Here is a 25,400-nt window from a genome sequence, read left to right as displayed (position 1 = left end):
GCCACGTGACCTTCCTGAACCTCACACCTCTCAGAGCCAGGAGGGCATTTGTCTATATGAGCACAGTCCCATAGAAATAGACCGTTAGTGGCCGGGCACAGTGGATCACACCTGTAATCCCAGGGCTTTGGGAGGCCAAGGTGGGTGGATCACCTGAGGTCAGGAGTTCAAGACCAGCATGGCCAACATGGCAAAACCTCGTCTCTACTAAAAATACAAAAACTAGCCGGGCGTGGTGGTGCATGACTGTAGTCTCAGCTACTCGGGAGGCTGAGGCAGGGGAATGACTTGAATCTGGGAGGCGGAAGTTGTGGTGAGCTGGGATCGTACCACTGCACTCCAGCCTGGGTGACAGAGCAAGACTCAGTCTCTAAACAAATAAATAAAATAAAAGAGAAAGAAATAGACTGTGAACCAGGAGGCAGGAGGATCACTTGAGCCTAGGAGTTAAAGACCAGCCTGGGCAACATAGCGAGACCCTGTCTCTACAAAAATTAAAAACAAAACAAAAGCTAGGAAATAGGTGGGTGTAAGGCTGAAAGCCAAGCCTGTATCCAGTGACTTTGGGAGTAGCCGAGACGGATGGATCACGAGTAAGTCAGGAGATCAAGACCATCCTGGTTAACCCGGTGGTAAAACCCCGCCTCTACTAAAAAATATATAAAATTAGCCGGGCGCAGGTGGCGGGCGCCTGTAGTCCCAGCTACCGAGGCTGAGGCAGGAGAATGGCAGTAAACCCGGAGGTGGGATTGCAGTGAGCTGAGATCCGGTTATAGTGACTCCAGCCTGGGCGATGAGCCAAGACCCGTCTCAAAAAAGAAAAAAAAAATTTTGAGGCGGAGTTTGGCGCTTGTTGCCCAGGCTGGAGTGCAATGGCACGATCTCCACTCACTGCAAACTCGGCCTCCCAGGTTCATGCCATTCTCCTGCCTCAGCCTCCCGAGTAGCTGGGATTACAGGCATGTGCCACCATCCCACCTAATTTTGTGTTTTTAGTAGAGACTGTGTTTCTCCATATTGGTCAGGCTGGTCTTGAAATCCCGACCTCAGGATCTGCCTACCTTGGCCTCCCAAAGTTCTGGGATTACAGGTGTCAGCCACCATGCCTGGCAATTTTTGTTTAAATTTTAAATTATTTTTTAGAGCCAGGGTCTCTCTCTGTCACCCAAGCTGGAGTGCAGTGGTGCATTCATAGTTCACTGCAGCCTTGACCTCCTGAGCTCAAGCGATCCTCCCTCCTCAGCCTCCACCTCCCACTTCAGCCTCCAGAGTAGCAGGGACTACAGGCTTGCTCCAACACGCCTGGCTAATTAAAACAAATTCTGGAGGGCCAGGTGCTGTGGCTCGCACGTGTAATCACAGCACTTTGGAAGGCCAAGGTAGGAGGATTGCTTGAGCCCAGGAATTGGAGACCAGACGAGGCAACAGAGACAGACCCCATCTCTACAAAAAGCTTTTAAAAATATTACCTGGGGCCGAGCACGGTGGCTCACGCCTGTAATCCCAGCACTTTGGGGGGCCAAGGCAGGCGGATCACAAGGCCAAGAGGTTGAGACCATCCTGGCTAACACGGTGAAATCCTGTCTCTACTAAAAATACAAAAAATTAGCTGGGCGTGGTTGCAGGCGCCTGTAGTCCCAACTACTCAGGAGGCTGAGGCAGGAGAATGGCCTGAACCCGGGAGGCGGAGCTTGCAGTGAGCCAAGATCACGCCACTGCACTCCAGCCTAGGCAACAGGGCGAGACTCCGTCCAGAGACAGCATCACACTGTGTTGGCCAGGCTGGTCTCAAAATCCTAGCCTCAAGCAGTCCTCATACCTCGGCCTCCCAAAGTGCAGAGATTACAGGCATGAGCCGTCCTGCCAGGCTGGAATCCTAAGAAAGGTATGTTGAGAACCTTTGTGGCCGGATCAGGAGTTTATCAAGATGAAGTATCTGAGGAACAGACCATTGCAAACTTTTGAGATTAAAGAAAGTTTGAGCTGATAAAGGGAAGGTTGCACCTCGGTTTCTTTCCTCTTAATGTCTTCTTCCGGCCAAGGCAGGTTCCCGCAGGAGACTGGGGCTGGCAGGATATGGGAGAGGAGGGGGCCTCATGTTGGCCTCCCGGGACAGAAGAGGAGGGGAGGGGACTTGGGGGATGTTTGTCTCTCTGAGGGTCCGGGGTGAGGGTCGGCCAACGCAGGGTCACCTAGATGGGGAAATAGAGTGGAGGACGCCCTGGGTCAAACAGTGAGTCCCAGCCTCTTGTCTCACGAACAACTTCCTCTAGGAAAGTATTTCATTCTCTAACACAATAACAAAAGAAGTGTGTAAATATTTCCCTTGAATCCCTAAAGCATGCACAGAAAAAAGCACGAACAGAAAGAACTGCTGAATAAAGAGTTTCCAAAGTAGGGGTTGGAGCCACTTCCTCTTGCTAAGCCTGCATGGTATGTGTACTTTGAGAATTCCTACTACAGTCTTGTTGCTGTTGCATGAACCTAGCGTATACTATGTGCTAGGTACTGTTCTGGTTTTTTTTGTTTTTTGTTTTTGAGACAGAGTCTCACTCTGTCACCCAGGCTGGAGAGCAGTGGCAAGATCTCGGCTCACTGGAACCTCCGCCTCCTGGGTTCAAATGATTCTCCTGCCTCAGCCTCCTGAGTAGCTGGGACTACAGGCATGCGCCACCACGCCTGGCTAATTTTTATATTTTCAGTAGAGATGGTGTTCTGCCGTGTTGGCCAGGCTGGTCTTGAACACTTGACTTCAAGTGATCCACCTGCCTCGGCTTCCCAAAGTGCTGGAATTACAGACGTGAGCTACCACACCTAGCCAGTTCTGTGCGTTTTAAATTTATCAAATGCTCATAGCAACCATCCACTGCACAGATGAGGAAGTTGAGGTTCAAGGGGCTGAGGCCCTGAACTTTGATGAGGGTATGTGGACCTGGAATATGAATCTTATCATTCTGGCCCTTGAGTCTTTGTTCTCAGTCACGGTGGTATGCTGGGAGAGGTTAAGAATTGCTATGGGGCCGGGCGTGGTGGCTCACGCTTGTAATCCCAGCACTTTGGGAGGCCGAGGCAGGTGGATCACCTGAGGTCGGGAGTTCAAGACCAGCCTGACCAACATGGAGAAAACCCCGTCTCTACTAAAAATACAAAAATTAGCCGGGGTGGTGGCACATGCCTGTAATCCCAGCTACTCGGGAGGCTGAGGCAGGAGAATCGCTTGAACCCGGGAGGCGGAGGTTGCGGTGAGCCGAGATCACGCCATTGTACTCCAGCCTGGGCAAAGAGAGCGAAACTCTGTCAGAAACAAACAAACAAACAAACAAAGAATTGCTATGGGGGCGGGCGCAGTGGCTCAAGCCTGTAATCCCAGCACTTTGGGAGGCCGAGGCGGGCAGATCACGGGGTCAGGAGATCGAGACCATCCTGGCTAACACGGTGAAACCCCGTCTCTACTAAAAAATACAAAAAAAAAACTAGCCGGGCGAGGTGGCCGGCGCCTGTAGTCCCAGCTACTAGGGAGGCTGAGGCAGGAGAATGGCGTACACCTGGGAGGCGGAGCTTGCAGTGAGCTGAGATCTGGCCACTGCACTCCAGCCTGGACGACAGAGCGAGACTCTGTCTCAAAAAAAAAAAAAAAAAAAGAATTGCTATGATGGCTGGGCATGTTGACTCACTCCTGTAATCCCAGCCCTTTGGGAGGTCGAAGTGTGAGGATGGCTTGAGGCTGGGCAATGCAGCAAGACCCCAACTCTACAAAAAATTTTAAAAAATTAGCCAGGCATGTTTGGTGCATGTCTGTAGTCCTAGCTACTCAGGAGGCTGAGGTAGGAGGATCACTTGAGCCTAGGAGTTTGAGGCTGCGGTGAGTCATAATGTTGTCACTGCACTCCAGTCTGAGCGACAGAGCAAGACTCCATCTCTAAAAAAGTAAAGCGTCGGGCGTGCCCAAGCCTGTAATCCCAGCACTATGGAGGCCAGCCGAGATCATGATCACGAGGTCAGGAGATCGAGACATCCCATGGCCACGCAGTTCCCCGTGGGCTCTACTAAAAAATACAAAAATTAGCTCGGGCGATGCAAGGGCTTCTGTAGTCCCAGCTACTCGAGGCCGAGGCAGGAGGAATGGCTGGAACCCGGGAGGCTGAGCTCTGGCAGTGAGCTGAGATCCGCCACTGGGCACTCCAGCCTGGGATCTTACAGATGACCCGCCTCAAAAAAAAAAAAAAAAAAATACAAAAAAACTAGTCATGAGGTGGCGGGCTCTGTAGTCCCAGCTACTCGGGAGGCTGGAGGGGCCGGAGAACAAACCCAGGAGGCGGAGCTTGCAGGAGCTGGAGATCCGGGCACCGTGACTTCAGCCTGGGCGACAGATTTAGACTCAGCCCAAAAAAGTGAGCAGGTCACTATAATAACAACGTCTTCCCATGTTACAGATGGAAAATCGAGGCCCAAGAAAGGAGCTGTTTGTGCTTTTTCTACCACTGAGGCCGTGGGCCCTGCGCTCAGCTGCAGCGGTCTTTCTGTGGAGAATGTGACCCCAGGCTGCTTTCCTCAGAGCCAAGGAGGACGGAGGGACGGAAGGACGTTTGTCTGTCCTGAGGCTGCAGGAGGGAGGGGTTGAGCACAGTAAGAGAGGCCTGGAGGTGGCTGGGGGCCGCTGGCATGTTGTGGGGAAAACGAAATCCAGGCCAAGACCTCTAAGGGGTTGAAGAGCAAACCGCGTGCAGGTCTGGCTTCCGGAAAGCTGGGACTTCCAGACTAGGGTTGGGGACTTGGGATCAGCCCTCCACCCACGAGCCCTCTCTAGCCCTGCCAGCCGCCCCGTAATTTTGTGTTCTGAGTCATGGGAAGAAGACAGGACAAACACACCCTGAGAGTGAGACGAGGCCACTCCTAGTTTGTACTGCTTATAAAGATTTACTGGGACCGGTGAGGTGGCAGTGCTCAGAAGCGTCCGGCAGGAGCTTCTAGCAAACAGGACGCATTTCCAGGACTCTACCAGCTGCCAGACACGGCAGGGAGAGACCCCAGACCTCCTGGGTCCTGGCTGTGGGCCCAGATTGCGCTCCCAAGTGGCGTTTGACTCACGTGGGGACCCTCTTGGAAGAGACGGTAAGGATGGAGGCAACAAGGGCGGGAAGGAGGGAGAGAGATTGCATGATCCTGGCTTCCTGGAATCGTTACTTTCAGAATCTGGGAAGCAGAACTAGAGGTGGAGAAGTGCAGTCTCATTATGGCCACACTGGAATGCACGTCAGAGTCCTGGGCTCTTGAAATTAACTTGGGCAGCCCAGCAGCAAAGCTCTTATCGAAGGATCTAAACGTTTTTTTATCTTTGGAGACGGGGTTTTACTCTTGTTGCCCAGGCTGGAGTGCAGTGGTGCCATCTCAGCTCATCACTACCTCCACCTCCCCAGTTCAAGCGATTCTCTTGTCTCAGCTGGGATTACAAGTGCGCGCCACCACGCTCAGCTAATTTTGTATTTTTAGTAGAGATGGGGTTTCTCCATGTTAGTCAGGCTGGTCTTGAACTCTCGGCCTCAGGTGATCCGCCCGCCTTGGCCTCTCAAAGTGCTGGGATTACAGGCGTGAGTCACCATGCCCGGCCCAAATGGTTTTTCACACACAGGTGTAAGGGAAACAGCCTCTCTCAAACCTGCAGGAATTCCTGCAGCTTCCGGCAAATCCACCGAACTGTAGCATGCGTAGCGAGCAAGCCCTTTCACTCAGCGATTCCCATTCTTTTCTCGTTCTTTCCTTTTCTCTTTCTTTCTTTTGACAGGGTCTTGCTCTGTCGCCCAGGCTGAAGTGCAGTGGCGCGATCTTGGCTCATGGCAACCTCCGCCTCCCAGGTTCAAGTGATTCTCCTGCCACAGCCTGCTGAGTAGTTGGGATTACAGGTGCCCGCCACCACACCTAACTAATTTATGTACTTTTAGTAGAGACGGGTTTCACCATGTTGGTCAGGCTAGTCTCCAACTTTTGACCTCAGGTGATCCACCCACCTCGGCCTCCCGAAGTGCTGGGATTACAGGCGTAAGCCACTGCACCTGGCCGTAATTGTTTTTTGTATTTTTAGTAGAGACGAGGTTTCATCATGTTGGAGAGGCTGCTCTCGAACTCCTGACCTCAGGTGATCCTCCCACATCGGACTCCCAAAGTGCTGGGATTACAGACATGAATTGTCGCCTAGCCTCCTCAACGTTCTATCACAAAATCCATCCACATTCTTGCGTGGTGTTTGTTCATTCTCACCGTGTAGAATATTCTACAGGGTGAACACCCTATGATGTGTTTATCTGTTCTGCTGTGAGTGGCCATTTGATGGTTTCTCATCTTGGGCTGCTGTGAACATTCCGGCACGTGTGTTCTGGTGAGCATATGTGTGCTTTTCTGGGAAGGAGGCTGATCGCCGGGTCGTGAGGGAGGAATCCTAGAAGATGGATGTTCAGGAAGGAAGAACCTTCAGCCTTTTTTTTCTGAGACAGTGTCTCGCTCTGTCACCCAGGCTGAGTGCAGGAGCCTGCCTCGCTCACTGCAAGCTCCGCCTCCTGGGTTCAGGTCATTCTCTGCCTCAGCCTCCCTGGTAGCTGGGACTATAGGTACCCAGTCACATGCCTCTGGCTAATTTTTTGTATTTTAGTAGAGACGGGTTTCACTGTGTTAACCAGGATGGTCTCTCGATCTCCTTGACTCGCGGATCCACCCGCCTCCCAAAGTGCCGGGATTACAGGAGCTACTGTGCCCGGCCAGCCTTCTTTGATTCTACTCCAGAGTTTTCCAGAGCAGAGGATCCAGCACGACTGGATGCACAGACAGGCGTGCACCAAGAGGCACACATGAGGGTGCTTGCACCACAACAAAAAGAAACCTATGACCACTTAGTTTCTCTGTGCCTCTGTTTACTCTTTTATCCTTTCTTTTTTGAGACGGAGTCTCGGCCTCAAGTTGCCCAGGCTGGAGTGCAGTGGCGGATCTCAGCTACTGCAAGCCCGCCTCCCCGGTTCACGCCATTCTCCGCCTCAGCCTCCCCAGGCTGGGACTACAGGTGCCCGCCACCGCCTCGCTAGTTTTTTGTATTTCTTAATAGAGACGGGTTTCACCGGTTAGCCAGGATGGTCTCGATCTCCTGACCTCGTGATCCTACTCGCCTCGGCCTCCCAAAGTGCTGGGATTACAGGCTTGAGCCACTGCCAGCCCCTTTTATCCTTTCACTTACCAAATATCGACTGTGCCTGTGCTGTATGCCAGGTTCTGTCCCAGATGCCAAGGGCACAGTGGCACCCAAGGCCAGAAGGAGCTGATGTTCTGTGAAATGAGGATGATGATACTGACCTCAAGAGTTTGCAGGATAAGGGTTATATCTTGTAGATCATAGGTGCTCACAAAAAGCCATCTACTATTTCCACTATTATGAAATAAGAAGGGGCCGGCGCCAGGGCTCAAGCCTGTAATCCAAAGCACTTGGGGAGGCCTAGACGCATGGATCAATGCTCAGAGATCGAGACTATCCTGGAAAGCAACATTAGAAACCCTCACTTACAAAAAATACAAAAATTAGCCGGCGGTAGGTGGCTGGCTTCTGCATGGATGGATAACACAGACTGAGGTATTGTTTGCAGACCCTACCAAAACCAAATAATAAGAAGGGTACCCATGCTTTAGAATCTAGACATAAGCACAGTATGCCTTCGACCTGTTCAGTGTCCCATCCTGCCCAACCCCATCAGGCAACAGCACAAGGCTCCTCACCCAAAGCCTATACCTTGGGAAAGCCGAGTGGGAGAGGCCGTTGAGCCAGAAGCCTCAGACGCCTCGGCAACATAGTGAAAGCTGTCTCTACAAAAATAAAAATTAATCAAGTGGATGGTGTGCACCAGAGTCACAGCTACTCCAGAGGCTGGAGAGGCAGGAGGATCACTTTGAGCCTTAGGGAGGCAGAGGTCATGTGTGAGCCAAGATTGAACCATTGAACTCAGCTTGGGTGACTGAACAAGACAAAAACACAAACAAAATGAAACAAAACAAAAACCCCTTCGTAAGTTTAAAATATCCTAAATCAAATTGGATTTAATACACCTAGCCTACCGAACATCATAGCCTACGTTTTTGTTTGTTTTTTTTTTTTGAGACAGGGTCTCACTCTGTTGTCCAGGCTGGAGTGCAGTGGCACAATCTTGGCTCACTGCAGCCTTGACCTCACGGGCACAGCCTACCTCAAATGTGTTCAGAACACTTACATTACCCAACAGCAAGACAAAATCATCTAAACCAAATCCAATTTTTTTTTTTTTTTTTTTTTTTGAGATAGAGTCTCACTCTGTCTCCCAGGCTGGAGTGCAGTGGTGTGATCTCAGCTCACTGCAACCTCCACCGCCCAGGTTCAAGGGATTCTCCTGCCTCGGCCTCCTGAGTAGCTGAGATTACAGGTACTTGCCATCACGTGCAGCTAATTTTTTTAGTAGAGATGGGATTTCACCATGTTTCTCAGGCTGGTCTCGAACTCCTGACCTCAAGTGATCCGTCTGCCTAGGACTCCCAAAGTTTTAGGATTACAGGTGTGAGCTTCTGCACCTGGCCCTGTTTCTCATTATTCTCCTTACCATTGTTATTGAATGGCCCTTAGTTAATAAGCATGACTTGAGCAGACAGTGGACTGTTTTTGATGCTTTGGAGATGAATGGGGTTGATATCTGTACAGATAGGAAGACAGATATCCGGCACGTTAAGTGAAAAGATGAAGCAATGGAACAATGTGTGTTGAAAGCTCCCATTTCTGGTTAAAACGTTACAAAGGAAATGCCATCTGCGATACCATTGTTTTGGGCTTACAGTTGGACAAATTACGATGCACAGAAAATTCCCCAGATTGTAATAAACAGGGGCCAGGAAGGGTGGAGTCTTTGTGGGGTGAGAGGATGCATGTGGACAGTGATAACAGCAGCTAGCATGCGTATGACACCCACTGAAAACCAGCGCCGTACACTCAGTTCTACGTTTCTAACTCGCTGAATTCTTACCACACCCTCTAAGGCAGGTATATTATTATTTCCATTTTACTAAGGCACAGATAGGTTAGGTAACTTGCCCAAGGCCGCACAGCTGGTAGGAATTGGAGGGTTTTCGTTGTTGTTTGTTGGTTTTTTGAGACGGCGTCTCACTCTTGTCGCCCCGGTTGGAGTGCAGTGGCGGGATCTCGGCTCACTGCAATCTCCGCCTCCTGGGTTCCAGTGATTCTTCTGCCTCAGTCTCCCTAGTAGCAGGGATTGCAGGCGCCCACCACCACGCCTGGCTGATTTTTGTATTTTTAGTAGAGACCAGGTTTCACCATGTTGCCCAGGCTGGTCTCCAACTCCTGGCTTCAAGTGATCTGCCCGCCTCAGCCTCCCAAAGTGCTGGGATTACAGGTGTGAGCCACTGTGCCCAACCGGGCGGGGGGGGGGGGTTCAGTTTGTAAATGTTTTTCTTTGTCTCTCTCTCTCTTTCTTTCTTTCTTTCTTTCTTTGACAGAGTCTCTCTCTGTCGCCCAGGCTGGAGTGCAGTGGCTAGATCTCAGCTCACTGCAAGCTCCACCTCCTGGGTTCACGCCATTCTCCTGCATCAGCCTCCCGTGTAGCTGGGACTACAGGCGCCCGCCACCATGCCCAGCTAATTTTTTTGTATTTTTTAGTAGAGATAGGGTTTCACTGTGTTAGCCAGGATGGTCTCGATCTCCCGACCTCGTGATCCGCCTGCCTCGGCCGCCCAAAGTGCTGGGATGACAGGCGCTAGCCACTGCGCCCGGCCTCTTTCTTTTTTTCAAGGGACGGGGTCTCACTCTGTTGCTCAGGCTGGAGTACAGTGGCGCGATCATGGCTAACTGCAGCCTCGAACTCCTGGGCTCATATGATCCTCCACCCCAATCTTCAAAAAGGTTGGGATTGCCGGCATGAATCACTATGCCTGGCTAATTTTTAAATTTTTTGTAGAGACAGACGGTCTCACTGTCTGTGAGGCTGGTCTTGAACTCTTGGCCTCAAGTGATCCTTCCTCCTCAGCCTCCCAACGTACTGGGATTACAGGTGTGAGCCACTGCACCTGGCTAAATTCTGCACACCTTTTCCTCTAGGGATAAAAATAATATGAAAGTGGAATGCCAGACTCCAAATACACACACCAAGTGGCCTGGCCTCTTCGCTGCTACCTGGCATGGAGGAGGGGAGTGCCCTAACTTTCTCTCTGTCCTTCCTGTTGCCTCAACACCAGCTGGAGTGCTGGGCAGTGCCACCCAACCCATAATAGTCAGCAGAGAGCCGCAGGGCCGGGTCACACTGACATTGTAGGGATGGGGTGGTGGGGACTCCTGCCTGGGTCCTGTGCTACCCAAGCTTCGTCTACCTAAGCCTGTGTGCCACGTGCTAGACACATCTTAACTCCTCAAGGACTCCCAAAACCAGAGAGGTAGGTTCACCTCCATGACTTGTTTTCCCGATGAGGAAATAGACACAGCCAGCTGCAACTGACACCCACAGTCACGGAACCCCGGGCTGCTCGGGGCCACTTGCCGTACTGCCTGCCAGCTCTCCAGAGCCTGAGATTTGGAGATGGTAATATTCTAGGGCATGGGGTTCTGCAGCAGGGACTAACACACTTTGAAATTTACCTACTTAGGGGCTGGGCGCAGTGGCTCACGCCTGCAATCCCAGCACTTTGGGAGGCTGAAGTGGGCGGATTACAAGGTCAGGAGTTCGAGACCAGCCTGGCCAATATGGTAAACCCCGTCTCTATTAAAAATACACAAATTAACTGGGCGTGGTGGTGGGTGCCTGTAGTCCCAGCTACTCAGGAGGCTGAGGCGGGAGAGTCGCTTGAACCCTGGAGGTGGAGGTTGCAGTGAGTCGAGATTGTGTCACTGCACTCCAGCCTGGACAACAGAGCGAGACTCTGTCTCAAAAAAAAAATTTTACCTATTTAGCTGAGTGATCTTAAGTAAGTTATTTAACTTTGCTGTGCCTTGTCTGTAGAATAAATGTAACAGTAGTGTCAAATTCAGACAGTTATTATAAGGTTTTAGTGAGGCTGGGCACGGTGGCTCAGGCCTGTAATCCTAGCACTTTCGGAGGCCGTGGCAGGCAGACCACTTGACGTCAGGAATTCCAAACCAGCCTGGCCAACATGGTGAAACCCCATCTCTACTAAAAATATAAAAAATTAGCCCCGGGCATGGTGGTGCACACCTCTAATCCCAGCTACTCGGGAGGCTGTGGCAGGAGTGTTGCTTGAACCCAGGAGGCAGAGATTGCAGTGAGCTGAGGTAGCGCCCCTGCACTCCAGCCTGGGCAGCAGAGTGAGACTCCGTCTCAGTAAAATAAAATAAAATAAAATAATAAAAAAAAAATAAGGTTTCAGTGACACAGTGTTTAAAGCTGCGTGGTGGCCACTGCCTGTAGTCCCAGCTACTCAGGAGGCAGAGGTGGGAGGGTCGCTTGAGCACAGGAGTTTGAGGCTGCAGTGAGCCGTGACTGCACCACTGCACTCCAGCCTTGGCAAGAGAGTGAGACCCTGTCTCTAAAAAATATAACACGGTGAAACCCCGTCTCTACTAAAAATACAAAAAACTAGCCAGGCGAGGTGGCGGGCGCCTGTAGTCCCAGCTACTCAGGAGGCTGAGGCAGGAGAATGGTTTAAACCCAGGAGGCGGAGCTTGCAGTGAGCCGAGATCGTGCCACTGCACTCCAGCCTTTTAAGACTCCGTCTCAAAAAAAAAAAAAAAAAAAAATATATATATATATATATATAAATTTGCCAGGTGCGGTGGTGCACACCTGTAGTCCCCCGTACTCAGGAGGCTGAGGTGGGAGGACCACTTGAGGCCAGGAGTTCGAGGCTGCAGTAAGCCATGATAGTGCCATTGCATTCCAGCCTGAGTGACAGAGCAAGATCCGTCCCTAAAAAAAAAAGTTTGGCGCAAAACACAAAGTGTTCAATAAATGATGGCTTCTAATAATAATAATACTTTTATTATTATTATTGTCAGGCACAGTGGCAGTCACGCCTGTAATCCCAGCAGTTTGAGAGGCTGAGGCAAGGCAGGTTGCTTGTGCCCCAGAATTCAAGAGGTGGAACCAGATGATCTCCAAAAAAAAAAAAATTAATCAGGCATGATGGTGTGCATCTGTAGTCCTAGCTACTTTGGAGGCTGAGGTGGAGGGTTGTTTGAGCCCATGAGGTGGAGGCTGCAGTGAGCCAAGATAGTGCCACTGCAGTCCAGTCCAGGCTACAGAACCAGACCCCGTCTCAAAAAATAGTAATAGTAATATTATTGTGGCCGGACATGGTGGCTCATGCCTGTGATCCCAACACTTTGGGAGGCCGAGGTGGGCAGATCACCTGAGGTCAGGAGTTCGACACCAGCCTGGCTAACATGGTGAAACCCCTTCTCCACTAAAAATACAAAAATTAGCCAGGCGTGGTGGCAGGTACCTGTAATCCCAGCTACTTGGGAGGCTGAGGCAGGAGAATTGCTTGAACCTGGGAGGTGGAGGTTGCAGTGAGCCAAGATCATGCCACCACACTCCAGCCCGGGTGACAGAGCGAAACTCTGTCTCAAAAAGAAAAAAATTATTGCTATGATAGATTGTGTTGCTTCTCTGCTCAGCACCCTCCTACAGCACCTGTCTCATTTGGAATAAATGATGACGTCCTTGCGTTGCCCACGTGGCCCTACACGCCACGGCCCCTGATAACTGGTTTTTGTTTTTGTTTTGAGATGGAATCTTGCTCTGTTGCCCAGGCTGGAGTGTAGTGGCATGATTTCAGTTCACAGTAACCTCTGCCTCCCTGGTTCCAGTGATCCCTCCTGCCTCAGCCTCCTGAGTAGCTGGGATTATAGGCGCCTGCCACCACTCCAGCCTATTTTTGTATTTTTAGTAGAGATGGGATTTCACCATGTTGGCCAGGCTGGTCTCAAACTCCTGACCTTAGGTGATCCGCCCACCTTGGCCTCCCAAAGTCCCGTGATTACTGGCATGAGCCACTGTGCCTGGCTCCTGATGACTCGGCTATTGCCTCCAGCCCTCTCCCGCTGGCAGATTCCACTCCAGCCACACTGGCCTCCTTGCTGTTCTCAGACGTGACTGTCATGTTCCCACCTCAGGGCCTTTGCACTGGCTGTTCTCGATGCCTGAAACACTCTCCCCCCAGATCTCCATGCATCTCTCCCACCTTTCCTTCAGATTTTTACGCAAATATCGCCTTCTCAGAGAAGCCTTCCCTGACTATGCCTGTAAAACTCCAACATAGCCAGCTTCCCTGTGTGATACTTTTCCCACAGTATTTATCATCTTCTAAAATACTGTGGATTTTGGATTTTGCTCATTTCTTTCTTTTTTTCTGATTTTTTTTTTCTTTTTTGAGACAGAGTCTCACTCTGTCATCCGGGCCGGAGTGCAGGGGTACGATCAAGCTCACTCAGTCTCCTGGGCTCAAGTGATTCTCCCACTTCAGCCTTTTCAGTAGCTGGGATTACAGGCACACATGACCGTGCCTGCCTATGTTTTAAAAAGTTTTTGTAGAGATGGGGTCTCTCGATGTTGCCCGGGCTCGTCTAGAACTCCTGACCTCAAGCGATCTTCCCACCTTGGCCTCTCCAACTGTTGAGATTACAGGCCTGAACCACCGTGCCCAGCCCCAATATTCCAACGTACTAGGGTTTTAGCATTGCAATATTCTAGAATTCCAAGATGCCACCGAGCTACTTCTAATAACACTAAGTTCTGGAATTCCATTTTTTTCTTTTTTTGAGACGAAGTCTCACTCCGTCTCCCAGGCTGGAGTGCAGTGGTGTGATCTCACCCCACTGCCACCTGCATCTTCTGGGTTCAAGAAATTCTCAACCTCCCAAGTAGCTGGGATTACAGGCACACACCACCACACCCAGCTAATTTTTGTATTTTTAGTAGAGATGGCATTTCGGCATGTTGGCCTGGTCTTGAACTCCTGGCCTCAAGTGATCTGCCCTTCTCGGCCTCCCAAAGTGTTAAGATTACAGGTGTGAGCCACCACACTCAGCCTAGAATTCCAATATTCTAAAGCACGGGAGTTCTTATGACACAGTATTCCAGTTTGCAAGGTGCTGGTGGGCCAGGCTGATGGACACCCTAGATCTCCAGGGCCATGGAGTTTCCTCCTCTGAGTTTTCATTGTCTTTCTTCCCTGCCCAGACACCAGGAGCCTGAATGGGGAACGATTCTATCAGCTACGAGTATGGGGATTACAGCGACCTCTTGGACCTCCCTGTGGACTGCCTGGATGGCGCCTGCCTGGCCACCGACACGCTGCGCATGGCCCCGCTCCCGCTGTATGCTGCCATCTTCCTGGTGGGGGTGCCGGGCAATGCCATGGTGGCCTGGGTGGCTGGGAAGGAGGCCCGCCGGAGGGTGGGTGCCACCTGGTTGCTCCACCTGGCCGTGGCGGATTTGCTGTGCTGTTTGTCTCTGCCCATCCTGGCAGTGCCCATTGCCCATGGGGGCCACTGGCCATATGGGGAAGTGGGCTGTCGGGTGCTGCCCTCCGTCATCCTGCTGACCATGTATGCCAGCGTCCTGCTCCTGGCAGCTCTCAGTGCCGACCTCTGCTTTCTGGCTCTCGGGCCTGCCTGGTGGTCGAAGGTTCAGCGGGCGTGTGGGGTGCAGGTGGCCTGCGGGGCAGCCTGGACGCTGGCCTTGCTGCTCACCGTGCCCTCCGCCATCTACCGCCGGCTGCACCAGGAGCACTTCCCCACCCGGCTGCAGTGTGTGGTGGACTACGGTGGCTCCTCCAGCACCGAGAACGCAGTGACTGCCGTCCGGTTTCTTTTTGGCTTCCTGGGGCCCCTGGTGGTCGTGGCCAGCTGCCACGGTGCCCTCCTGTGCTGGGCAGCCCGACACCGCTGGCCACTGGGCATGGCCATTGTGGTGGGGTTTTTTGTCTGCTGGACGCCCTACCACCTGTTGGGGCTGGTGCTCACTGTGGCAGCCCCGAACTCCGCACTCCTGGCCAGGGCCCTGCGGGCTGAACCCCTCGTCGTGGGCCTTGCCCTCGCTCACAGCTGCCTCAATCCCATGCTTTTCCTGTATTTCGGGAGGGCTCAACTCCGCCGGTCACTGCCAGCTGCCTGTCACTGGGCCCTGAGGGAGTCCCAGGGCAGGGAAGAAAGTGTGGACAGCAAGAAATCCACCAGCCATGAACTGGTCTCAGAGATGGAGGTGTAGGCTGGAGAGACACTGTGGATGTGTATCTTCCTATCCCATTTCACAAGACTGGCTTCAGGCATAGCTGGATCCAGGAGCTCACTGATGTCTTCATTTTATTCCTTCATTCAACAGATACCCATTATGCACCTGCTATGTGCAAGGCCTTTTTAGGCACTGGAGATATAGTAGTGACCAAAACAGACACAAATCCTGCCCTCAGGGAGCTGATATTCTAGTGGAGGAAGACAGACTTTAAACAAAGATATACAGGGCCATTTGCGGTGGCTCATGCCTGTAATCCCAGCGCTTTGAGAAGCTGAGGCAGGTGGATCACTTGAGGTCAGGAGTTCAAGACCAGCCTGGGCAATATGGTGAAACCCCATCTCTACTAAAAAAAAAAAAATTAAAAGATTTTATTTATTTATTTTTTTGAGACGGAGTCTTGCTCTGTCACCCAGGCTGGAGTGCAGTGGCACAATCTCGGCTCACTGCAAGCTCCACTTCCTGAGTTTGCGCCATTCTCCTGCCTCAGCCTCCTGAGTAGCTGGGATTACAGGTGCCTGCCACCATGCCCAGCTAATTTTTTAATTTTGAGTAGAGATGGGGTTTCACCTTGTTAGCCAGGATGGTCTCGATCTCCTGACCTCATGATCCGCCTGTCTCAGTCTCCCAAAGTGCTGGGATGACAGGCGTGAGCCACTGCACCCGGCCAAAAGATTTTAGCAGGATCCCTCTGGTTGCTGGTGGAGATGAGAGTATGGTGTGGGGGCAGTGAAGATCCCAGAGAGGGGGCTACTGCAATGGTCCAAGCAGCAGGTGATAGTGGTTTGGATCAGGGTAACAGAGTCGAGGTGGTGAGGGGCTGACAGGTCATGGATCTATTCTGAAGGAAAGGCCAAGTCCAGGCTCCTTAGCTCGGCATTCAAGGCTTGTCTCCACCACGGACACACTTCCTCTCTGGCTTCTCAGACCTTATAGCAGATAGAATCATGACCCCCAATGGTGTCCACATCTGAATCCTCTGAATCTGTGAACAGGTGACCTTCCATGGCAAAAGGGACTTTGCAGATGAGATTAAGGATCTTGAGAAGGGGTGGTTATCCTGGATGGTCTGGGCGGACTCAATGGAGTCACAAGGGTCCTTTTAAGAGGGAGGCAGGGGCCGGGCGCGGTGGCTCACGCCTGTAATCCCAGCACTTTGGGAGGCCGAGGCGGGCGGATCACAAGGTCAGGAGATCGAGACCACGGTGAAACCCCGTTTCTACTAAAAATACAAAAAATTAGCCGGGCGTGGTGGCGGGCGCCTGTAGTCCCAGCTACTCGGGAGACTGAGGCAGGAGAATGGCGTGAACCCGGGAGGCGGAGCTTGCAGTCAGCCGAGATCACGCCACTGCACTCCAGCCTGGGCAACAGAGTCAGACTCAGTCTCAAAAAAAAAAAAAAAAAAAAAAAAGAGGGAGGCAGGAGGGTCAGGGTCAGTCACAGGAGATGTGACAACGGAAGCAGATGTCATAGTGACGTGAGGGGGTGCCAAGAAATGCAGGCAGCTTCCAGAAGCTGAAACAGACAAGAAAACTGATTTTCTCTGAAGCTCTCAGAAGGAACGCAGACCTGCTGACACTTTCAGAACTCTGATCTGCAGACCTTTAAGAAAATACATTTGTATTGTTTTAAGTCACTATGTTTGGGGTGTTTTTTACAGCAGCCGTGAGAAGCTAACACACACCCTTTGGACTATATTATTTTCTTGCTTCTGCATCTTTCCTGAAGCTGTGCCACTGACTGGAATGTCCTTCTGATCTATGATGTGCAGTTCAACAATCAAGAACCATCTGTGGCTATTCAAATTAGAATCAATTGGCCAGGCGTGGTGGCTCACGCCTATAATCTCAGCACTTTGGGAGGCCGAGGCAGGAGGATTGCATGAGCCCAAGAGTTTGAGAGCAGCCTGGGCAACATAGCAAGACCCCATCTCTATAAAAAATACAAAAATTAGCCAGGCATGGTGGGGCGTGCCTGCAGTCCCAGCTACTGAGGAGGGAGTTGCTTGAATCCTTCTGTTTCAATCCTCCTTGAAGCAGGTAGATTGCTTGAGCCCGGGAAGTGGAGTTTGCAGAGAGCTTAGATCGCACTGCTGCACTCCAGCCTGGATGTCAGAGTGAGACTCCATCTCGAAAGAAAGAATAAATTTTCGTTTCAAATTCAGTTCCTCAGGCACACTGACCATAGTTCAAGCACTCAGTAGCCACATATGGCTGGTGACTGCCATATTCAACAGCACAGCTGTAGAACACTGCCATCATAAAAGAGATTTCTGTTACAAAATACTCTCTAGAATTTACTCTTGAACTCTACCTGCTCAGATCTCTTAAATTACATAGTAGGCCAGGCACGGTGGCTCATGCCTGTAATCCCACCACTTTGGGAGGCCCAGTCGAGAGGATCCCTTGAGCCCAGAAGTTGGAGACTGGCCTGGGCAACAGAGCAAGACCCCATCTCTACAAAATAAAAAAAAGAAAATTAGCCTGGTTTGGTGCACATGCCTGTAGTGCCAGCTACTAGGGAGGCTGAGATGGGAGGATTGCTTGAGCCTGTGAGGTTGAGGCTGAAGTGAGCCATGATTGCATCACTGCACTCTAGCCTAGGTGACGGAGTGAGACCCTGCTGCTAAATAAATAAATAATTAAATAACATAATAGTGGTACCTGTGTCTGCAGTCATTACTCCAGAACAGCACTTTACACATAGTTTCTCCTTTAAGGTCATTCTCACAACAGCCCAGGGAGATAGGGTGGCATGCTTCATTTTATAAGCTGAGGTCCAGGGAGGAGAGGTCATTTACCCAAGATCACACAGCAAGAACACCGGACAGCTGGAATTTGATCCCAGTTTTACTTGACTCCGACACTCCTGCTCTTCATCATCAATAATTTCCTTCAAGGCCTCCCTCAAATGTCACTTCCTCCAGGAAGCCCTCTCTGATTTATACTCCTTCCAGAAAGAATGGGCTCTTCCTTTCTCTGAGTCTCTGGAATACAAGGTCCCAGCTAAACTGTAAATTCCCCAAGGGTAACAACTGGACTAATTTTTAAATTTTTTATTTTATTATTTTTTATTTTTTTCAGACGGAGTCTCTCTCTGTCGCCCAGGCTGGAGTGCAGTGGTGCCATCTCGGCTCACTGCAAGCTGCGCCTCCTGGGTTCATGCCATTCTCCTGCCTCAGCCTCCCGAATAGTTGGGACTACAGGTACCTGCCACCACGCCCGGCTAATTTTTTGTATTTTTTTTTTTTAGCAGAGACAGAGTTTCACTGTGTTAGCCAGGATGGTCTCGATCCCCTGACCTCGTGATCCGCCTGTCTCAGCCTCCCAAAGTGCTGGGATTACAGGCGTGAGCCATCATGCCTGGCCTATTATTATTTTTTTGAGATGAAGTCTTGCTCTGTCACCCAGGCTGGATTGCAGTGGCATGATCTCAGGTGACTGCAACCTCCACCTCCCAGGTTCAAGCAATTCTTATGGCTCAGCCTCCCGAGTGGCTGGGATTACAGGCGCAGCCACCACACCTGGCTAATTTTTGTATTTTTAGTAGAGACAGGGTTTCACCATGTTGGCCAGGCTGGTGTCGAACTCCTGACCTCAGGTAATCCACCCACCTCAGTCTCCCAAAGTGCCAGGAATACAGCCGTGAGCCACCGTTTCTGGCCTTATCCTGTGACTTAGAATGCTTAACCTCCTGGGAATGCAGCCCAGTAGGCCTCAGCCTTATTTCACCCAGCTCCTATTCAAGATGGAATCACTCTGGTTCACATGCGTCTGACATTTCCCTCCTCCCTTTTATTTTTATTATTTTTATTTTATTTTATTTTATTTTATTTTATTTTTTGAGACGGAGTCTCACTCTGTCACCCAGGCTGGAGTGCAGTGGCACCATCGCGGTTCACTGCAAGCTCTCTCCGCCTCCCAGGTTCATGCCATTCTCCTGCCTCAGTCTCACGAGTAGCTGGGAGTACAGGTGCCCGCCACCATGCCTGGCTAATTTTTTGTATTTTTTAGTAGAGACGGGGTTTCACCATGTTAGCCAGGATGGTCTCGATCTCCTGACCTCGTGATCCGCCCGCCTCGGCCTCCTAAAGTGCTGGGATGACACGCGTGAGCCACTGCGCCCGGTCCCGCTACTCCCTTTTATAAGAGAAGCTTTAATCCTAAGGGTTGTAGAGGGAGGAAGATCCATCTTCTGTAACTTCTTCAGGCTGAAGAGGGGTGATGATATTCCTGCCTAACTATTAGGATCTATTGGATTCAGGGTAGAGAGGAGTTCAATTAGAAAGCATTGGTATCACATATTTTGTTACTTAGTATTTTACTCAGAATTCTCATGCCTGAATTAAGACCAAGGCTGTCTTGTAAAATAAAATTTGTTGTGGAACAATTTATACACCTCCTTTGAGGTAGGAGGTGGGACTCAACTCTGGAGGTGGGGCTCAAACATTGGACCAAATTGAGGACTAACTAAAACAGGGAGGAGGCCGAAGCAACTTTTTTTTTTTTTTTTTTTGAGAAGGAGTCTTGCTCTGTTACCCAGGCTGGAGTGCAGTGATATGATCTCGGCTCACTGCAACCTCCACCTTCGGGGTTCAAGCGATTCTCCTGCTGGTCGAACTCCTGACTCAGGTGATCTGCGAACCTCGGCCTCCCAAAGCGCTGGGATTACAGGTGTGGGCCACCACGCCCAGCCCGAAACAACTTTCTATGACACGCCTACTAGTGTGCCATGTCAGTCTGCCATTGCCATGGCAACACCCAGAAGTTACTTCCCCTTTCCATGGCAGTGACCCCACGACCCGGAAGTTACTACCCCTTCCCTAGATATTTCTGCATAATCTGCCCCTTAATTTCTATGTAGTTAAAAATAGGTCTAGGCCGGGCGCAGTGGCTCATGCCTGTAATCCCAGCACTTTGGGAGGCCAAGGCAGGTAGATCACCCGAGGTCAGGAGTTTGAGAGCAGCCTGGCCAACATGGTGAAACCCCGACTCTACCGAAAATACAAAAATTAGCTGGGCGTGGTGGCGGGTGCCTGTAATCCCAGCTGCTTGGGAGGCTGAGGCAGGAGAATCACTTTAACCCCGGAGGCAGAGGATGCAGTGAGCTCAGATCACGCCATTGCAGCCTGGGCCACAGAGCAAGACTTTGTCTAAAAAGAAATGTATAACTATAACTACAGAACTGCCCTGAGCAGTTAGTCTCAGCACACGGCCTATGGGGTATCCCTGCTGTGCAGGAGCAGTCACAGAGCTGTAACACTGCTGCTTCAATAAAGCTGTTTTCAACCCAGCGTGGTGGCTCACGCCTATAATCCCAGAACTTGGGGAGGCCCAGGCGGGCGGATCCATGAAGTCAGGAGTTCGAGACCAGCCCGGCCAACATGGTGAATCTCCATCCCTACTAAAATTACAAAAATTAGCCGGGTGTGGTGGTGCATACCTATAGTCCCAGCTACTTGGGAGGCTGAGGCAGGAGAATCGCTGGAACCTGTAAGGCGGAGGTTGCAGTGAACCCAGATCATACTACTGCAGTCCAGCCTAGGCGACAGAGCGAGACTCCCTCTCAAAAAAAAAAGAAGGCCGGGTGCGGTGGCTCACCCCTACAATTCCAGCAATTTGGGAGGTCGAGGTGGGCAGATCACAAGGTCAAGAGATCGAGACCATCCTGGCTAACACAGTGAAATCCCGTCTCTACTAAAAATACAAAAAATTAACCGGGAGTGGTGGCGGGTGCCTGTAGTCCCAGCTACTTGGGAGGTTGAGGCAGGAGAATGGTGTGAACCCAGGAGGCAGAGCTTGCAGTGAGCCAGCCGAGATCACACCACTGCACTCCAGCCTGGGCGACAGAGCGAGACGCCGTCAAAGAAAGAAAGAAAGAAAGAAAGAAAGAGAGAAAGAGAGAGAAGGAAGGAAGGAAGGAAGGAAGGAAGGAAAGGAAAGGAAAGGAAGGAAAGGAGAAAAGAAAAGAAAGAAGGAAAGAAAGCAAGCTGTTTTCCTCTACCTTGCCCATGCTCGCCTTTGAATTCTTTTCTGGGCAAAGCCAAGAATCCTCATGAGCTAAAACTCCACTTTGGGGCTTAAAGTTTGCAAAATCTTCCCATTAATCTATTGGGACCAGGTGCCACTTAGGAGCGTTCTTTGATAACTTTTACAAAACATCTTTTGTAGTTTTTGAGATGTTTTCATTTTGTAGATCATTAGCCTTTCTTTTTTGAACTAGAATACATTTCATGGGAGTTTTCAAATGTATGTCTGTGCAATGTTACATAAAATCCCTTTGACTATTAAAAGCCATCTGCTTTGTTATAACTTCCCTTTTTTTGTTCTAAGATTTATTTCTGCTGTTTTTTTTTACCGTAGAAATATTGGTTTCCTTAAGTTTTCAAAGAACCAAGTTATTAGTAATTTCTCTAAGAACTAGACTCAAGCTTGCTATTCAACCCTGTTATTGATAGACTGTGGCTTTCTTCTTGATTTCACCTTTGTTGTTCATTTCTTCCAATTTTCCTTTTTTAAAAATTATAGTTATTGTTTGGATTATTTATTTATTTATTTATTTGAGACGGAGTTTCTCCTTGTCGCCCAGGCTGGAGTGCAATGATGTGATCTTGGCTCACTGCAACCTCCGCCTCCTGGGTTCAAGCGATTCTCCTGCCTCAGCCTCCCGAGAAGCCGGGATTACAGGTGTCCGCCATCATGCCTGACTAATTTTTTATATCTTTAGTAGAGACGGGGTTTCATCATGTTGACCTGGCTGGTCTCGAACTCCTGACCTCAGGTGATCCACCTGCCGCAGCCTCCCAAAGTGCTGGGATTACAGGCGTGGGCCACCACACTCGACCTTGTTTGGAAATTTTAAGCAGAATGCTTAGTCCATTTATTATTCTTTTGATAATAATGTATGAATTAGCTTCTCTATCTCTAAGTTGTTTTCCAAAGGCTTGATAATTATATCCAACTTTCCACTTGCATCCCCAGTTGATGTCCAATGTGTAACTCAAACAATATGCTGAAAACAGAACTTCGGATTTTCTCTCTAGCCTCTCTCCCATGTCTTCCTGATGGTAGTACACAGTGACTTCGTATTTCCAAATGCTCAGGCCAAAAACTTTAGAGTCCTTCTTTCTTTTAAGACGTAAAACTTTTTTCTTTTTTTTGAGACAGTCTGGCTGTCACCCAGGTTGGAGTGCAGTGGTACCATCATGGCTTACTGCAACCTCAGTCTCTCAACCTCCTGGGTTCAATCGATCCTCCCACCTCAGCCTCTTGAGTAGCTCGGACTACAGGCACACACTGCCATATCCGACTAATTGTTGTATTTTTTTGTAGAGACAGGGGTTGGCCATGTTGCCCAGGCTGGTCTGGAACTCCTGACCTCAGGTGATCCACTCGCCCCGGCCTCTCAAAGTGTTGGGATTACAGGCGTGAGCCATGGTGCCCAGCCCAGTTTCTTCTTTCACTTAATAAAAGAGAGGGTGCCTTCCTGGCTAATGAGATAGTTTCTATATGTGGGGGCCTTCCTGCATGTGTGTGACTGAGTTTATTGCAGGGAAAGGTAACAGAAAATGGGGTTGTAGAAAGAAAAGAGGTAAGGCTGAGTGTGATGCCTCACATTTGTAATCCCAGTGCTCTGGGAGGCCAAGGCGGGAGGATCACTTGAGGTCAGGAGTTGGAGACCAGCCTGGCCCAAATGGTGAAACCTTGTCTCTATTAAAAATACAAAAATCAGCGCGGGGGAGTGGTGTGCACCTGTCATCCCAGCTACTCGGGAGGCTGAGGCAGGAGAATGGCTTGAACTTGGGAGGCGGAGGTTGCAGTGAGCTGAGATCACGCCACTGCACTCTGGGAGACACAGCGAGACTCCGTCTCAAAAAAAAAAAAAAAAGTGCCTGGGCCCGGGGCTTGGGTGCACGTGGCTATGCCTGGGGAGGAGAGGGAGGCGTCGGGGAGGACGTGCCTGCAAGTCTGTACCGCAACGCCTCTACCGGCCTCTAGAGGGCCCAATCTCTCGAGGCTCCGCCCCAAGCGAGGCGGGGCGGAAGCGTGCTGTGCACAGGCGCAGGATGGGTCTTGGGCAGCCCAGAGCTTCCGACTGGCTCCTCTGTGGTGGCGGGGCGGGGTCAGACCGAGATGGCGGTGTGCGCAGGCGCAAGACTAGGGCTCTTGGAACCGGAAGTTAAGGCGTTCGCGGCTTGTAGTAAGTGAGGAGGGCGGGGCGGGTGCACCGGGTGGTGGCAGCGATGGCTGCCGGAGTTGGGCCGGTCGGGGGTAATTTGGGGTGCGAGCCCAGGGGCAAGGGAAATCTCGAGATGAGGAGAAATGTAGCAGGCAGCCGAAGGGCCGGCAGACGCGGACGGAGATGGCACCTGAGCGTCTCTGGGAGAACCTGGGCGACAGGCCAGAGACGGAAAGAAACGGAGGCACGAAAATAAGCCTCGAGAAACTGAGGGACTGAAAGACGAGGGTGTTGGGAGAGTAGGGAAGCTGAAAACTAGAGAGCGTGGGCGAGAGTTGCGATAGGTTCCAGCCAGAGGCTCAGACCACGAGGCCGAGAGGCGTGGTCGCCCTTAAACTTGGGGGAGTGGAGGGGAAAGTCGGAAACTGATCGTGGACGCTAGAAACAGAAAAAATGGGAATTAGATGGAGAAACGATACACTGAATCATGTGGGACACCGAGAGATATGGAAGGGTGGAGACAGTGAAGTAGGGAGAACCCCACAAAAACTGGAGGTAATGGAGAATGATGCTGAGAAATGGAAAAGTGAGGGAGTGGAGCCCGAACCCCTAGATTTGAGTTCCTCATCTGACACTTGGCTACTCACTTAGCCTCTCTATTGCTCAGTAAAATAGGGGGTGATCATAGTGCCTTACAGTCGTGAGAAAAGTGTGTGTGTATGTACATAGGTGTGGGATAGGAATAAATCATACAGATAGGAATAGGTCTGTGTGTTAACGTGAGTAAGCAGTAAGTAAGCATGAGCTATTATTAAAGCTTCTGATATTGGGAGATAAAGTATTAGATGGGGAAATAGAGAAGGTGATGGAGAGTGAACACTGGAAGGACACAAGGGAGGGAAAAAAGATTAAAACAACATGAGAAAGAGGGCGCGGTGACTCACGCCTGTCACCCCAGCACTTTGGGAGGTCGTGGTGAGAGGATCGCTGGAGCTTGGGAGGTCAAGGCTGCAGTACGCTGTGATTGCGCCACTGCACTCCAGGCTGGGTGAGAGAGTGAAACCCTGTTTCGAAAAAACAAAAAAGAAACATTTTTATTTTTTTGAGTTGGAGTTTGGAGTTTCACTCTTGTTGCCCAGGCGGAGTGCAATGGCGTGATCCTAGCTCACCGCAACCCCCGCCTCCTAGGTTCAAGCAAGTCTCCTGCCTCAGCCTCCCAAATAGCTCGGATTGCAGGCATGTGCCACCACGCCCGGCTAATCTTGTATTTTTAGTAGAGATGGGGTTTTTCCATGTTGGTCAGGCTGATCTCGCACTCCCGACCTCAGGTGATCTGCCTGCCTCGGCCCTCCAAAGTGCTGGGATTACAGGCGTGAGCCACCGTGCCCGGCCTGAAAAAGCTTTTTTTTAAATGAGAAAGATGGAGAACGTCAAATGGAGAACTGAAGAGAGATGGAGAAAGGAAGAGCTGGATTACAGAGAAAATCAGACTACGAAATGACTCAGATAAATGAAGAGAGATGAGACCAGAATAGGACAGGGAAGAGAGATGAAGGTGATGAACAAGACAGACTGAAAAAGAGACAGAGGCCTGAAGAAGGAATGGAGAGAGATGCAGGGGACAGAGGGGAAACAAACCCACTAAAGGCCATGAGCCCAGGGCAAATAGGCCAAGAGACCAAAAGATGGTCAGAGACACAGTTACACAGAAACTAGAAGATGCAGACAACCTAGAAGCTGAAAAAGATAGACACCTTGAGAGGCATGGGATGCTCTCAGTGGGGCTCAGCATGCATAGGCAGTTTGTAGCTTCAGAGGAACACTCTCATATTCTTTTCATTTTTTTGTTTTTTGAGTCGGAGTCTCGCTCTGTCGCCCAGGCTGGAATGCAGTGGTGTGATCTCGGCTCACTGCAAGCTCCGCCTCCCAGGTTCATGCCATTCTCCTGCCTCAGCCTCCTGAGTAGCT

General features: G+C 50.7%; 2 protein-coding genes across 6 annotated transcripts in view; both read left to right on the top strand.

Annotated features, from left to right (window-relative positions):
* The first annotated feature begins 1,776 nt into the window (after nt 1–1,776).
* Nucleotides 1,777–15,507, top strand: C5AR2 (complement component 5a receptor 2). Of its 3 annotated transcripts, XM_031659115.1 has the most exons (4): nt 1,777–1,885; nt 2,341–2,433; nt 4,434–5,112; nt 14,202–15,507. In XM_031659115.1, exon 4 carries the CDS (start codon nt 14,217–14,219, stop codon nt 15,228–15,230), a length of 1,014 nt encoding a protein of 337 aa, XP_031514975.1. In that variant the 5' UTR covers nt 1,777–1,885; nt 2,341–2,433; nt 4,434–5,112; nt 14,202–14,216; the 3' UTR covers nt 15,231–15,507. The 3 variants fall into 3 exon arrangements, with proteins under 3 accessions (XP_031514975.1, XP_009193091.1, XP_009193092.1); XM_009194827.4 differs by lacking the exon at nt 2,341–2,433; XM_009194828.4 differs by lacking the exons at nt 2,341–2,433; nt 4,434–5,112.
* Nucleotides 15,508–23,189: 7,682 nt separating this feature from the next.
* Nucleotides 23,190–25,400, top strand: part of DHX34 (DExH-box helicase 34) — a 36,091-nt gene continuing 33,880 nt past the window's right edge. For 2 of the 3 annotated variants that reach the window (XM_031659114.1, XM_031659111.1), the window contains exon 1: nt 23,190–23,453. The gene's annotated coding sequence lies outside the window, so the exon portion shown is untranslated. Of the gene's footprint in view, nt 23,454–23,476; nt 23,988–25,400 lie in introns of those variants that run through there. The other variant, XM_031659113.1, reaches the window with a different exon arrangement.

This window comes from Papio anubis, chromosome 20 (assembly GCF_008728515.1).
Source record: "Papio anubis isolate 15944 chromosome 20, Panubis1.0, whole genome shotgun sequence".
In the NCBI taxonomy this organism is placed as follows: domain Eukaryota; kingdom Metazoa; phylum Chordata; class Mammalia; order Primates; family Cercopithecidae; genus Papio; species Papio anubis.
Note: the sequence above shows the minus strand (reverse complement) of the source record. Positions and strands in the feature narration are given on the sequence as shown.